Here is a 15060-nt window from a genome sequence, read left to right as displayed (position 1 = left end):
ACACCCTGAACCTCTGTTTTTTTTTAGATAAGGTCATGAGCTGTGAGAGATTGGATTTGACGTAAATTCAGTTTTATTTAGATTTTTTTTTTCCTTATCATTACTCAAGGAAAAAAAACAAACCCGCTTGCATAACCCACACAGCATATTTACAAGAGACAAAGGCATCTTCTTCTGGATGATTCCTGCATGTTGTTGGGTTTTTTTTTTGTTTGTTTGTTTTATACACAGCCATGCCTGGTTCTGATCAGCAGATAGAACAGATCCAGTAATCATTGGGATATGTCTTAATCCCCGTGGCTCATGCCACAGTTGTTACATGGAGCTGAGCACACTACCACCCAGCCACAGATCAGCTGTCAGAGCTGGCCATTTTATCAGACTCCCCACCCTTTGCTCTTCTCTCAGCTCTGAGCACAGAGATCTGGCCAGAGTGATAACAAGTGGTGAGGCTTTTAACTACTGCCATTCCACGAGTGGATGTTTCAGGAAAGCCGTAAAAACGCCAGAGAGGGAGTGAAATAAAACAGCCTTGTAAATGTTGGTGTAAATGTAACTCGGGATATGCAGGGTTTTTAGAAAAGCATTAAAGAGTGAAAGATGCGATGTTGCCGTGCTTTGCCGAACGCCGTGCTTTACAGTTCGGTGTCCTGACGAGTTGTGATGCCGTGATTTACACAGAAAAGGAGACCAACCTCAGGTCATTCGTCTTGAGGGATCTGCTGCCATCATCAGTGGACAGCTATTACAGATACACTGGTTCTCTGACCACTCCGCCCTGCAGCAAGGTAGTGGAGTGGATCATCTTCTCCAGGCCTGTGTATCTGTCCTACTCACAGGTGCGTTAAATCCACACACACACACACACACATACACACACCAAAGCAGCTATATTCTCCATGCACGGTCAGATCCTATTTGCACACAGTCAGTGGATCACTTGCTGTCCCACGGTGTTGACGGGCAAGCAATTTTTCCCCTCATGTGCCTCTCCCCTTTCTTCTCTTTACCCTCGTTCCTCTCCAGCTCCTCTGCATATGAAACCATAACGTCCTATATAGTGCATGATTAAGCAGGCAGGGGGAGGCAATTACTGGCATTTGAATGATAGTAAATGTGAGATAGCACTTACACATATACATATATCATGCTGTTGGTCCGAGGCAGTGACTGTAGGCTCTTTATTAGAACGTTGCTTGAAGTAGTTCACGGTCCCCAATTGAAATGCTCATTAATTTGAATTATCGCAGTAGCAGTTTAGCATAAGTTTAATGGGGACTGTAGAAATTTACCGCACACACCTACGCGCCGCAACGCATCTCCCACCCAGCTGTTTTTTTGTTTTTTTTACTGTTTGTGATTTTGAGAGATAATGTATGCCAAATCATGCCCCATTCTTTTTTTGCTGATCCCATACTCAGTCCTCTCCTGCATCTTTTATACATACAATTCTCAGGTTACCCAGCTGCATATCCTCCAGAGCATTCTGGGCTGTAGAAATTTGCAGGGCTCAGTGGAATTTCTATCAACTTGCAAGAGGACAAATCTTTTGTTCTGAAATGACTTCTGCTGCAAGAATATTGACCGCTTCTACAATGTTTGTGACGCTCACACATAGTCTTTTATGAACCTGTAATTCATTTCTCCAAGCACGCATAGGACACATTGATTCCACAGTATCTGTAATGTGTAGTCATTACAGCACTCGGCAGGAGATCATTCATGGCAATCAATGGCCACAAATTTGCCCCATTGAGAAGTTACAGCCCAGCAGGTACCCAGGATGACGACTGAAGCCAGTGCCTGCTGGTACATGTGGAGTGAATGTTTCTTGCAAATACTGTTCTCCAGTTGTGAACTGTCAGCTGCTGGCAAGTGACTATAAATGCACTCCTGTATGATATATTGTATTTAACACACAAACTCAAACACACACACACGGTAACAATAGCACTTAAATTTGCCTCAGTAGTGCGTCTCTGTTTCTTTCCATCCAGCTGGAGGCTTTTTACTCCATTTTTACAACGGAGCAACAGGACCATGTCAAATCTGTTGAGTACCTGAGGAACAACTTCAGGCCCCTGCAGGACCTGGACGATAGGGTGGTTTTTAAGTCGGCTGTAAAAGACGCATGGCAGAAAGATTTGACTGAGCTGCTGGGAAGCCCTCATGTCACCGAGGCTTCAAGAGGTAAGCTTTGTTTTCTCCGCATCAGATTTTTTTGTTGTTCTTCTTGTTTTTTCTTTTTGTTGTCGTTTTTTTTTCTGAACTGAACTACTATAACAAAATTGGCTTAACCCAGGGATTCCTTGTAATTACAGTAATTACTTACTACTACTCATTAGTTGTAGTGAGTTGCTGATCAAATTACTTCTGCTACTAAGAGGGAAGAGTTCGCACTAAACTGAGGACATGGTGGTTAATATTGTATTTAAGTGTGAATTAGCCGAGGTTACGTCAGAGATCAGAAAATGTTACATCCCAATCAAAAATGAACCAAACTCTGCATATGTTTTGCAGTTTCGCCACCTCGACCACCTAATTGTTGTTGCTATAACTGCCAGTGTTTCTCTTCTTGCACAGCTTGTATGCAGTTTGCATTGTAGCAGATTTACTTTTAGACATTCTTACTAATTTCTCACTGATGATGTGTGATTGATTTCAGATGCCGATATACGTCTGAAATCTATTTCTATCAGCCGTCTGTTGATTTCTGTTGATTATCTAAAATTACTGAGACAGGTTTTATTAGCCATGCCTAACTAGCTCATTAAGCTAACATTAGTGCCTAGGGAGTTTTTGGGAGTGCATTCAGGAAGGCTGTGAGATCAGGAACCATTCACAGGACCCAGCTCAACGCAGCTGGTCAGTGAATGCATCAGGTAAATATTTTCTCTCATCTTCAGAAAGCTAATAATTAAAATTAAAATCCACAGAATACGGTGCACTAATTTTAAATTTCAGGATCATTTTGTGTGAAGCTCGGCACGTGCCATTGTCTCACTTTACAACTCGCTCTTCAAGGAACGTATTAATACCATGCGCGGACCTCACGCGGCGCTTGATGGCAGTATTTTTGTTTGTCTTTGTCTTTTATGTGCGCGTCTTGCCGCGCTTGCTTTAGCAGAGCAGTACAGAAACTGAGGAGACTAATGAGAAAGGCTGCTGCTCCTTAAAGTGGTGTTGTTGGTGTCTGGCAGGGAGAATTGATTGGGAATGCTTGTGAAGAAGTTGGAGCACTCTACCAGGGCCGATCAGCAATCATCATTAATATGTGGCACAGCTAAAATAGACCCATACAAATTAAGTTGTGAAATTGCTTTTGTGGCATTATGGTAGTAGGCTGGATGAATGCAGACCAGCGCCTCTCCGTTTTTTTTTTTTTCTGCCTCCCCTCCCCCTCCCTCTTGCTCTTTTTCTGTTTATGTCCATCATGCATTCCTATCTCTCTGTGTTAAAATTCAAGAATATATAGATGATTGGAGGCGCTGGGAATAAACACGGTCAGTACTACCATCCCGCTGTCAAGGTTGTATGAAGAGGGACGGGCGTGGATGAGCCGGGGTATACAGCCACGCACAGTCAATGATGGCTTTGCTTGTCAATTCCATGAAAGCCAGGGCCGCACCTTGACTTAATGCTCCATCACAGCTTCTTTTATAGCCCTAGAAGTTTTTGGTCATTAGTGATTCAGAGCTAACCTTATAAGATGCAAAGAACTGGTTGCGGATTAGTTGCGTCTGTGCGTTGCAGGCTCGTTGTCTGACCAGTAACCAGTGCAGGGCAGTGTCTACTTTATCATTATAATGCTATACGTGTGCATGCATTAAAAAAATAAAAAAAATCAATTGGCGACATTGTTTGATTATTCCTGGTTGTCTATTAAAGGTTAGAAAATTACAGAAAATGACCATCACAACTGCTCAGAGCCCGAGATGGTTCCTTGAACTCTTCATCTCGTGTCACTTACGGTTCAGAACTGAAAACCATTGAATGCACAAAGAAACCAAGAAAAGCAGCGCGTCCTCGAATTGCAGCAGTTGGAACCAAAGATTTTTTTTTGGCATTTTCCTTGAAAAATTACTCTCATTTTTCTCTCGGTCGAGTTATCTTTTTAATCACACTGTCAGTGTTAAGAATGCGGTGGTAGCTGCAGCAAAAGAGTCACACATTACCATAAGTAGTAGTTAGTGTGTTGATATTTATCCCTTTGATGTTTCATTTGACTTACCTCCAAATTTTGGATTCATTTCCAATATGTTTCTTTCCATGTGTTTTCGGTGAAATTCTTGTTTGCCTCATCATTCCAATTACCAGTGCACAGCAGCTCGGAAACGCACCGTACAGCCTGTACAACAGTCAATTCATCCCCTTCATGGTGGAAGCTGCCAGCAGAGAGATTCATGTTCTGCTCTGAGTGGTATTGCAGGCTTATTTTTGGAAAGTTGCGACGTAAAGCCTCGCAGATGAAATGGCATGATTTGTTTTTCTGTTAACATTTTCTGAATTTTCTGAAGAATCGTGCGGATTCGATGAACCGTACTCACCATTTGACTGTTGTTGCGTGTCAGTTTTTAGCTGAACTGGACTGAACTGACGAAGCTGCAACACTTTGGGAGGAGCAGCAAATTCACAGTGCTGCCAGCGTTTGGATCCCGGAATCACAATAATGTTATATTAAAATATGTGAGGCGGGTGTTGACGGGATGGTTGAAAGGTTAGACCGGAGGGTTGCTAATACGACACGTCTCATTGTAAAAAGGAGGATGATTGTCAGGAATGTAATGGTGTAGACACTAAAACCGCGCTGACGTCTTTAGCTGCTTTTAAATGATTGTTGTTGAGCTGCCAAAGTTGACAATGAACGCCAGACGGGTTATAATGCATTTCACACCTGTCACACCTAATCAACACCCAGAGATTTTCTTCCGATTCCCCTGTGTTCCTTTGACTGATTCCCATCCACCCTATCACCCTTCCTCCCCCTCTCCCCCTCTGCTTTTCACATATCATGGTGCATAATTTGCGTCAGAGCTTCCACTGTGCAAATGGAGAGAACTGTGGTGACAATTTCAATTTGGCAGAAATTCTGAGAGCACATAATCATTTGACACTAGTTCCTGATTGCTGTTGCCCTGATGTGCCGGGAAGCATGTCCAGATTGTCCCTTAGTCATACTGATGGGTGACTGTGTGAATACCCATGCTGCAGCCTGCACTGCCACCTTGAGGCTGACTGGCAGATTTTATTTAACGCCCTCATGCGTACCGCTTAATGCTGCACACACATGCAGACTAGTTAAAGACAGGAAGTTGCCGTATTGTCTGTGCCACATGTGCAGCACCACACCTAGTTGACTGATGTTCTGCCTTGAATCTCTCGTGTCTCCAAATATGTGATCCACAACGACACCGGTGTTTGTGTCTGACCCCAGTCGAGCCACAAGAAGCATTTTTCTTATGGAGCTACTGCATTTTCTTGCACCTTTAGAAGTTTCTCGGATGGAAATGGCTTTGCGTCAAGTCGGTAATAACAGGGCTGTTATAAGGCATCCTGCATTCTGCCCACACACATCACCAGACACAAATACATGTGATCGAGCGGTCCTCCATCCTCGCCCAGCTGTATTCACTTCATGAAAAAGTGACACAACTGTTTTTTACCTTGTCAGTCATCTGTCGTTTCCAGCTGCCCCATTCCCATGCTCTTTCTCTTTCTTTTTTTTTTCCCCTCTCTCCGGTGTTTCAGTGTGCAGCAGCGCCCCGGTAAGCATGAAGATCCAGCCGCTCAACCAGACGGCGTTGATGGTGAGCTGGGAACGCCCTCTGACGGTGTATCACCCGCCCATCACCAGTTACATGGTCTCCTACAGCTGGGTGAAGCGCGACGTCGCCGATGAAAATACCTTCACGAAGACCGGGGACCAGAGCATGGTGAGGAATGCCACAGCAGCCCGCACCGAACCAGAGCAGAGCTGCTCCAGTGTGTTTTCTTCCCCTAAATGTATTTATTTATTTGCACTGAAGGTAGTTTAAGCACCTCTGATTGGTTTGCAGAGCCTCAGATGTATCTGTCAGGATCAGAGGTTGGCTGGATCAGTGACAGTGTGCATAGGAGGTGACAGGTTGTGATGAACTGTGCATGTGGTTGTTGGTTGATATGAGGGCCCAGCCGCTCCCCTGTCAGTCACCTGTCTAAGAATAGAAGCGCTGGTCTGTCACAGACACCGGCGAGTCGAACTGATGTATGTATAATGTGCCTACAAATGCACCTGTGGCCTTTTCGGAGATGTAACATTTTCCATCATCTATTTATTTGGCATTCATTTGAATTTGAATTAGTCTCTGATGTAGGTAAAGCGGTATAAACAAAATAATGCATGCGCCTTTTTTATTTCCAGTTTGAAAACCAATAACAATTTTTTAAAATCCGGTTCTGGTTTCAGGCGGCAGAGGCAGCTCTTTGAACGCAAACTTCTTTCAGTAACAAATGCCGAGCAAGTGTAGCTCTTCAGATCTCTGATCCTCTGATCATATAATTCAGCTTGGCTGCCTTAAACATTGAGTTATCACTTTACTCCTTAATGTATCTTTTCAGCAGAATGTGTCGAGATATATCCTCGCCCCGCAGGAGGTTGCACCTACAGGGTTGTTCTTTTCCACACTATATATTCTTCTCCCTGGTCACATTTTTTTTCCATTTGTGGGAAGCCAACACCCAACTGTGCATCTCTTTAAAGCCCACTGACCCCCAGCTGTCTTGACAGTCTGCATGGCTGCCTCTTCAGATATAAACAGAGTAGGGGCAACGCGCTCGCCCACCATTTCAGAGACCTGGGATCAGTTCCCTGGTGGCACAGCTACCTCCAGCTCGGCCATGCATTCCAATAAATGCAATTGTCATGGGTTGGAAGCTGGTGAGGGATCTTGCATTGTTGCTGCACTAGTGACTCCTATTTGGCATGGGTAGCTGCACACGCGGGATGGGATCCGGGGGAAAGGACTAGCTAATCCTTTAAGGTAATAACCCCTTTCACTCAAGAGTGCGTTTGATGGTTAACCCTCACTGCGTAGCATGATATTAAAAAGCTTGTTTCGCATTCATCTGTTCACATTTTACAAGATGATTTCTGTGGCGCTGCAGCGAGTCTGGAGGCGAAATTGTGGCCCGAAAATGTAACTTCCACACTCCGGATGCCTCCAGTGCACGTACGCTCGAGACCTTTGCCTTTCAGTGAAGAATGAGGAGACGCATTGTGTTCAGCAGTTGCACTTTCAAAATGAATGATTTGCATATTCATAGCTTCTGGGAGAGGGAGAGAAGGGGAGGAGATGTAATTTAAAAAAAAAAAAAAAAAGAAAAAAAAATTAACCAGGTAATTGAACTATTTTGTGAAAGAGAAGAAAAAATATTCCAGATGCAAATTATTATTCTGTGCAGCTTATCTTTGTACTATCTGTCCTAAAACACGCCTGGAGGGGTTCTTTAATTTTAGTATCTACTTACTGAAGCTTAGAAATGATCGACAAGTAAGTTGAAATTAATATGTAGTCGGGCTTCCTGCAGTCAAGAACTGCCTCACAAATTAAACTAATACTATCCTCGGTTGAAGATCAATTAATATTTATTTCCTCGCCTTCTAAATTATTGCAGCTCAATTAACTCCGACACCCCTCAGAAGTCCACATCTCCATTGCAGCTTGTAAAGGAAGTGGCCACAATGACTCTGCCTGGTGTTAAATCATGTCACTTGCAAACTCCCTTTGCTGGTTATTTGCTACTTTAGGCGTCCTCCAGCAACATTTACTGACCTTTTAGCTCCCTATAACCTATATTGCACCCTGAGGTCCTATGGCACAGCTGTCATATCTCTCCAGCCCGGTCTTCATTTTCAATATTCTGCGGTATTGTCATGAGGCCCAAGCAGGCCGAGTATCCGATCTCCTGGCTGCTATACGGTGGGAAAAACTTGTGAGGCCACTTTCTGTCTTTATCATTTTTTAAAATCATCTATTTTTCAGGGAATGGATTGATGTAATAATATGATTTGTTATCATGAAATATCACCTGCATGTGTATATTGTTATTATACTTCTATTTCCAATTGCTGCCGGAAAGAATGATTACCGTGAGCATGCGGCGCTCTGCCTGTGTAGTTACACTCCGTTAATACAGTCGCTCAGTCTCTCTCTTTTTTTTTTTTTTTATTCACAGGATTCTGTCCACTTCTCCCTCTCTCTCACACTCTCTCTCTCTCCACTGTCAGCCCTCCTTATTTTGCCCACTTCATTTCCATTTCAATTTTCACTTTCTATCTCTGGACACCTTTATCTGAATTATTTTGGAGAAATACTAGCTCTGCAACACCAGAGGCAATCACCCAACCATTCTGAGGACAATTTTAATATAAGTAAAGTCATCTGCAAACTGCAAAACACAATTAAATTAGACAGGAAATGAGGTTTTGAAACGCCACCGAACTTGGGAGTCATAGACAATTGACAGAACTGTAGCCTAGCATGGTGTATTTTCATTTTAGGCATTATGAATTAACTACTGCCAGACTTTAAAATGAACTCTCGCAACCAATTCAATCGTAATTTAAAATGTGTTTTATCTATGTATGTCTTTTCTCTTGCAGAAAGCAGTCATCACTAATGTCTCCCCGGACATGCTGTACTTGTTCAGAGTGCAGGCAGTATGTCAGCATGACCTGCGCAGTGATTTTAGCCAAACGCTGTTGTTCAGAGGTACATGGTCAAAGCTCTCTAACCACTGAGTCATTGTGCATTTTATAAAGTCTCATACGCGTGTAACGGATTGATAAATGCTTTCCCTCCCCTTTATTTTGCAGATAATACAACACGAATGTTCGAAGGCTCTCGCATTGTGAAGACTGGGATGGTTAGTTGACCAGAAGATGGCAGTGCAAAATTCTTTTTGCGTTTGAGTGACATTCGTGTGATTGTGTTATGGTGTTAGGTAACCACTTTTCCTCTGCTCATTTCCCTCAGCCCACAATTTCCCCAGCGTCCTCGGCGGACATGGCTCCCATCAGCTCTGGTTCCTCCACATGGACGTCCTCCGGCATCCACTTCTCCATCGTCTCCATGGCAACAGGGATGGGCCCCTCTTCGAGTGGCAGCCAGGCTACAGTGGCATCGGTGGTGACGAGCACGTTGCTGGCAGGCTTGGGTGTTGGCGGAGGGGTCATCTCTTCTTTGCCCAGTTCGGTTTGGCCCACGCAGGCGCCTCAAGCCACTCAGAAACCCTCGCATCCGTCCGCGTCGCCTGCGAAGTCCAGCACCGAGCAGGCGGCACCTCAGGGCTCGGAGACAGACAAACCGTCTGATGAGAGCAAGGCCGCACGTGAGGGGGAAGAGGAGGGCGAGAAAGAAGGAGACCAGGAGGAGGAAGAGGATGACAAGAAAAGAAAGACCAAGACTTCACCTGATAATAGGGAAAAGCAAGCAAACGGCACCGTGGCCAAAGAGCCTTCAATCCCCACCCCCGCTTCCACAGCCAAAGAGAAAGGAGAAGGGAAACCTACAATTAAAGGCACCACGGTACCTGCGAGCACCAGCGAGGACCAGCTAGTCAACGTGGAGAAGAATCCCACAGATGTAAATGCAGTCTCCACTCAGGATCCCCGTAATGCCAGCGCTGAGATGCAGATTCCACAGAGCTCCACACTGTCTCCAAAGATCAGCAGTGATGGGATGAATCTCTGGCCTTTCTCAGTCCGCACTGGTGAGCAGACCACTCTCTGCCGCGCAGAGGAGACACATTTTTAATCCGTTTTGCAACACAAACGTCTCCTTTGAACTCCCGGTAAATCTCCTCTCTTGTTGTCAGGTTATCTAGGCAAGAGAGCCCAGTTTAACAGAACAAATAAGTTGATTTAAGACGGTAACTACACCGGTTAGCATCTCAGTCAAAGACAAAGCTTCAGGCTTTTGTGTACAACACAGAGGCCTGAAGGAAGGAGTGCGCTGTCTGCCAGAGGGGTTCTGCCTCGAGGAATTCCTTTAAGCACATTTCAAAAGAGTTTGCTTCAAGGGAGAACATTTATGACGTTTTTTTTTTTTTTTTTTTGCCACATTTTTTTTTTTTTTTTGCCACTACAATGTTAGAAATAGCTAGAATCTCAAACACTGATTGAAAGCTGTAATCGGGCTGTCAGTATTCATGATCTTGCACAAGAAGATAAATTACAATTTTCAGCGTGCATTCATATCTGGGCAGGTGGGGACGTCTACCCAAGCGTGTTTGGATTAAACCTTTTTATTGCTCAGTTAGACCTAATCTGGACCGGCCTCCCGTAATGTGTGTATTTATTCTGCCCCCGATGTCGCAAACATTTGATGTGTATGTTTTACAAGAATAGACCTTTAAGTATATTATTCTCTAAAGTCTCGAGTCTACCAAGCCTTTCTCTCTTTTTTTTTTTTTTTTTGGATGCTAAAGTCAAACATTATGCCACTAACCATTTTGTGAACATAACAGAATAAATGTGCGGAGAAGTCTAGCCTTGGATATATAGCGTCCCTGTGTGTAGGAGTCCTTTTAAACTCTGAAACTGAAGAGCTGGAATTGTTTTTTGTTTTTTTTCATTTGACTAGCAAACAAAAAAAGATCAACCATACTGTGAAATGGAGATTTAAAAAAATAAAAGCGAGTGTGTGCCAAGTAAAACATATTTCTATATGCAGTAAGTTGATGTGTCTTCCAGACAGGACCACCTTGTCCAACGCGGTGCCCCAGCCGGGGATGGGCCGGATGGTGTGGATTGTTCCCTTGGTGGTGGTGTCCGCTCTCACTCTTCTGTGCCTCATCATGCTGCTGACTGTGATGGTTTACTGGAGGTGAGCGTTTGTCCAATATACCTACATAAACGCGTTCAAACGGGATCATCTTACTGCTGGAAAAGCTTGCTAGAACAGTGAAATGTCATCGACCCAGCGCTACCACATAGAGAAATGCCTCATCCTGATAAGAGTATCAGTGATACCTCCTTTAGAGGTAACTGCCCTTCACCCGCACTGGCCTCATCCATACATTTCCTCACACTCTGTAGTGACGGACCCACGCGCAAGTCTGGATTTTCCCGTCTGCACAGCGGGGTTTGGGCGTGTCTGTTTTGTGCACATGCATCAGTCTCAACCAGTCTGGGGGTGAGACTGCTTACTTGCCTGCACTTTGTAAATCAGACCAATCACCCACCTGGGTGAGGGGCAAGAGAGCTGGAGGCCCTGCAGTGCCAGCACAGGTCCCAGCTGTGTCTTCATCTGCTGGGCTAATTTCCAGCCATGCCATTGGAGCCCCAGTAATTACACAGGCCAGGCCACAAGCACATGTCGGATGGTTAATGAGTTACAAATAGCACTATGGACCATTTCCCCCGCCGACTCCCGTGCATATTTGCCTCTGCTGCTTCTCCTTGTGTTGGATTTTATCTGTTTACAGCCCGAGATGTATTTTTAGACAACATTCAAATGCATTTTATCAATTCCTTTGATAAGACTTGTGTGTGACATCACTGCAGCAAACGTTTACAGCACGGCGGTGCGGTGGAGAATATCTGAGCGTGATATAAATAAAAGCCTGGATATCAGCTCCATAGAGGTGTGGAGAAACAGACAGCTGGAAGCAAGATGACTGTGGCGGATTTGGTTGGTGGCTGAATTTCTGAGAGTTGAGGTATTTGAGTGGAAAAGCGGGGCTCGCCTTGAGATTAGAAATGGCCATCACAGCTGTTGTTGTGACAACTCAGACAGTTAGCTGACAATGTGTGCTTCCCCCAGGGAAAAGGCCATGATAAAAGATGAAATCAACCCATTCACACTCCCTTTACTCTTCATCCTCTGCCTAATCTCTGTTGGTTACAGAGCAGTCGCTAAAGCCAGAGTTTCTCTGGTTACAGATGTTATGGACATTAACAATTCAATACCACAATCGGTTCGTTTTACAAATGTTTATAACAAAGCTTGGGCCAGTGGACTGCATCTACTCTGACACCCTTCACTTATTTTTAGCTCATACATGTTTAGTTGATATAAAGTCATGAATTCATCCACAATGGAATTAATTGCCAGAGTTGCATCTGGAAGCCTCTGACGCTCGAGGTGTTAACTCACAGATGTTGAACAAAGAACAAATCCCAAGCCATGTTAGAGACTCAATGCTGGCTGACACCGACGCTGAATGGGAGGCCGCGCTCCTTTCTTTTGTATTTTTTTTTATTCTTAACCTGAAATCCATTCACGAGGCCCATTTCGCTGCAGGTTCAGTTCCCTCAAAGCAAACTATAATTCTGGGACTGTGGGGAAGAGAGGCACTAAGGAGACGGTGACAGTGCTGGTTAGGTAGCCAGAACACATCTGCACTCAAGGGGAGCCATTAGATTGGGAGGCAGTGACGCAAACCAGGGGGGAGCTCTCCTCCCCCATTTGTTTTATTCACCCGCTCTCTCTCTCTCTCTCCCTCTCTCTCTTTCTCTCTCTCTTTCTCTCTCTCTGCCCCTACATGTTTTAAATACAGTGGCACCTTTTTATTTTTGTTCCATCTCCCTTTAAGAATGACTAGCATCTGCTCCCTCCTCTGCATCAAGTACAGGTAGGATTAAACCTGAGATATCTTAGCACTTGGATGAAATGTGGGTCTTGTCTGCTTTCATTAGTATACATTATGTGTGACAGGAGAGGGTGGATATGCAAAATGTTCGGGGCCTTAAAGATTCATCTCTTGTCGTTTTCAGACATGGTAGAATTGTAGATTTTAACCTTAAGAAGTGTACAGCTAACCTTTTCAGAAATATTTTAAGTATATATATATAGAGAGAGAGATGTGTGTAGATATTCCAAAGATTGTGACATCTTCCAGTTCTCCCTCTTTTGAAGCCATAGGAATTGCCCATAGAAAAGTGCTAGACTTCCAAATTATGAACATTAACCTTTGAGCAGTAGCTGCTGCCAGCAGTGAGTGTTTTCTCCAGAAAGTGCACCTTTTAAGTTGATTTTGTTGTCCTCAAAGTGTAGTGCAACTTCTTAAAAGTGGCCCCGAGGAGGGAATTTGTGCTTGGATTAGTTTTCTTCCGTTTGCGTAAAGAGCTAAACTTGGCACTGCACTGCTGCGCGTCGCTGTGAGTTGTTTACCTGTTCCCTGTAGTCAGCTCAGACAGTGTTTCCAGGAGCCGCTCACTCTATCCGTGTTCGATCAGCTGTGTCCAAACAGCTCTGGGGTTTTCATTAGCACTTTTCTGTTGTGATTCTATTCAGCATTTCTATGCTGATGTTGACGGACCAGATCTGAGAACCACGGGATAACGACTCCCTAATACACTTTACTGCGTGTGGTTTTAGTGCGCCGCATTCACAGTTCTTATCTGTGTCCCTGTAGGAGGTTTTTCCAGACAGCTCACTTCTATGTGGAGGAGAGCAGCTCTCCACGGGTGGTGGCCAATGAGAATATCCCAGTCATCCCCATACCAGGTGAGCTATGTTTCCTTTACCATGTTCAGAAATTCATAAATATCTGATCTAAAAGTTTTCTGGATGTGTCATTTGCCTAGTATGGTATGATAAGATAATTGTGTACATTTGTAGTAAAAATATATTGTGTCGTCTCCAGCACAAAAACAATTACAAAAAAGCACAAAGTAACAAATAAACCTTCTAAATAGATAGATTAAACTGGATGACTGATTAAATAAATGGCAGTCATGGACAAATATTTTGCACAAAAAAAAATAAATAGCACTTAAATTATGAAACACACAGTGTGTTTCAATGAATGTGTATTTTACCTGACTAAAATATTAAGTATATATGAAGTAACTGCTGTTTCAGATGTTCCAATTGAAACAAAGTTTAAATCTGCCCTATTAAATCTTTAACTAAATTATATATTATTTAAGCTTAAAAATAAATGTGTTTTTAAGACTGTACCAGTGGATTTACGTTGAGCGACCTGTGTCTACTGACAAAGCACACATCTAAAAGTCATCATTAACTGTGCGGTATTAGCTCGGTGTCTTCATTTGCACAGTTTCTGTTCATTTGCATGCGAAATGAGTCTGGGAGCAGCTCTGGAGAAGCCGTGTGACTGGCTTTTCTTGGCTCTTAATGTTCCAGGCAGCAGCGCAGTGGCAGCTTGTCGATATCAGACTTTACTTTCACAGTCGCTTAAAGCTCAGGGACATTTCAAGGCCGTGATATCGTAGTTAAAGAGCGCAGCAGATGCTGGTATTGACTCTGCATTCATTCTGCTTCTTCCTTTGTTTCTGCGTTTCTCTCTTTCATTTGCTTTCTTTCTTTCCTTCCTCTCCTCTCTTTCCTTCATTCATTTCCCCTTATTCAACTTGGGAATGTGCAGGGAAATGATGACAGCTAAAATCACAGAACTGTGACCTTTATTGGCTCACAATTTGCATTACTTAAATGTCTGAAATAGTGCCATTGGACATTCAAGCATACATGTGAACATCCCTACGTGGTCTTTTATGTCCTTTCAAGAAAAAGAATGAGCCTAATCAGGCGTAGTCCATTACAGTTTCTCTCTCCTAGAGCTACATTTCACCCAGAACCATTCTGATGAACTGATTAGACTGCTAAGTCTCTCTATACTAATACAGAGGAAAGGAGACACTTTGATAAATGACCACAGTGATAAAGGAGAATTCACCTCTACGTGGTAACCACTGAGGCAAGTAAAAGCCCCGCAGGCCCCAGCTGCGAGGGTATATTAGTTAAGACATTGGCCAGCATCAGCAGCGATGACAGCTGGGTCCCCTGCACTGCTGTCCCCGCGTGATGCTGACCAGCCTTACCACAGATCCCTCATGTGTGATTTGGGGCTGATTTGGCCCAGATGAGACAGATGCTCTCTCCTATAAAAGCCCAGAATACCAAGTGTAGGTTTTCCAACCTTTTCATTTTTTCACCCCCCTTTTTTTTTCCTCATTGAGAATTAGACCAAACAATGCAGCACACTGATTCACATGACGATAGGTGTAACAGACTCATATGCACGTTCACATTTTCAGAAAACGAAGTGGCCATG

The 15060-nt window shown here is 43.8% G+C and overlaps 1 protein-coding gene across 1 annotated transcript in view; it reads left to right on the top strand.

Annotated features, from left to right (window-relative positions):
- ca16b (carbonic anhydrase XVI b) overlaps positions 1 to 15060 on the top strand; it is a 101032-nt gene that overhangs the window by 73931 nt on the left and 12041 nt on the right. The window contains exons 7-14 of the mRNA XM_047582555.1: positions 682 to 839; positions 1998 to 2190; positions 5749 to 5933; positions 8642 to 8750; positions 8855 to 8904; positions 9015 to 9750; positions 10733 to 10865; positions 13399 to 13490. Of these exons, the coding sequence (XP_047438511.1) occupies positions 682 to 839; positions 1998 to 2190; positions 5749 to 5933; positions 8642 to 8750; positions 8855 to 8904; positions 9015 to 9750; positions 10733 to 10865; positions 13399 to 13490 (1656 nt within the window). The remainder of the gene's footprint in view (positions 1 to 681; positions 840 to 1997; positions 2191 to 5748; positions 5934 to 8641; positions 8751 to 8854; positions 8905 to 9014; positions 9751 to 10732; positions 10866 to 13398; positions 13491 to 15060) is intronic.

Source organism: Mugil cephalus, chromosome 4 (genome assembly GCF_022458985.1).
Source record: "Mugil cephalus isolate CIBA_MC_2020 chromosome 4, CIBA_Mcephalus_1.1, whole genome shotgun sequence".
NCBI lineage: Eukaryota > Metazoa > Chordata > Actinopteri > Mugiliformes > Mugilidae > Mugil > Mugil cephalus.
Note: the sequence above shows the minus strand (reverse complement) of the source record. Positions and strands in the feature narration are given on the sequence as shown.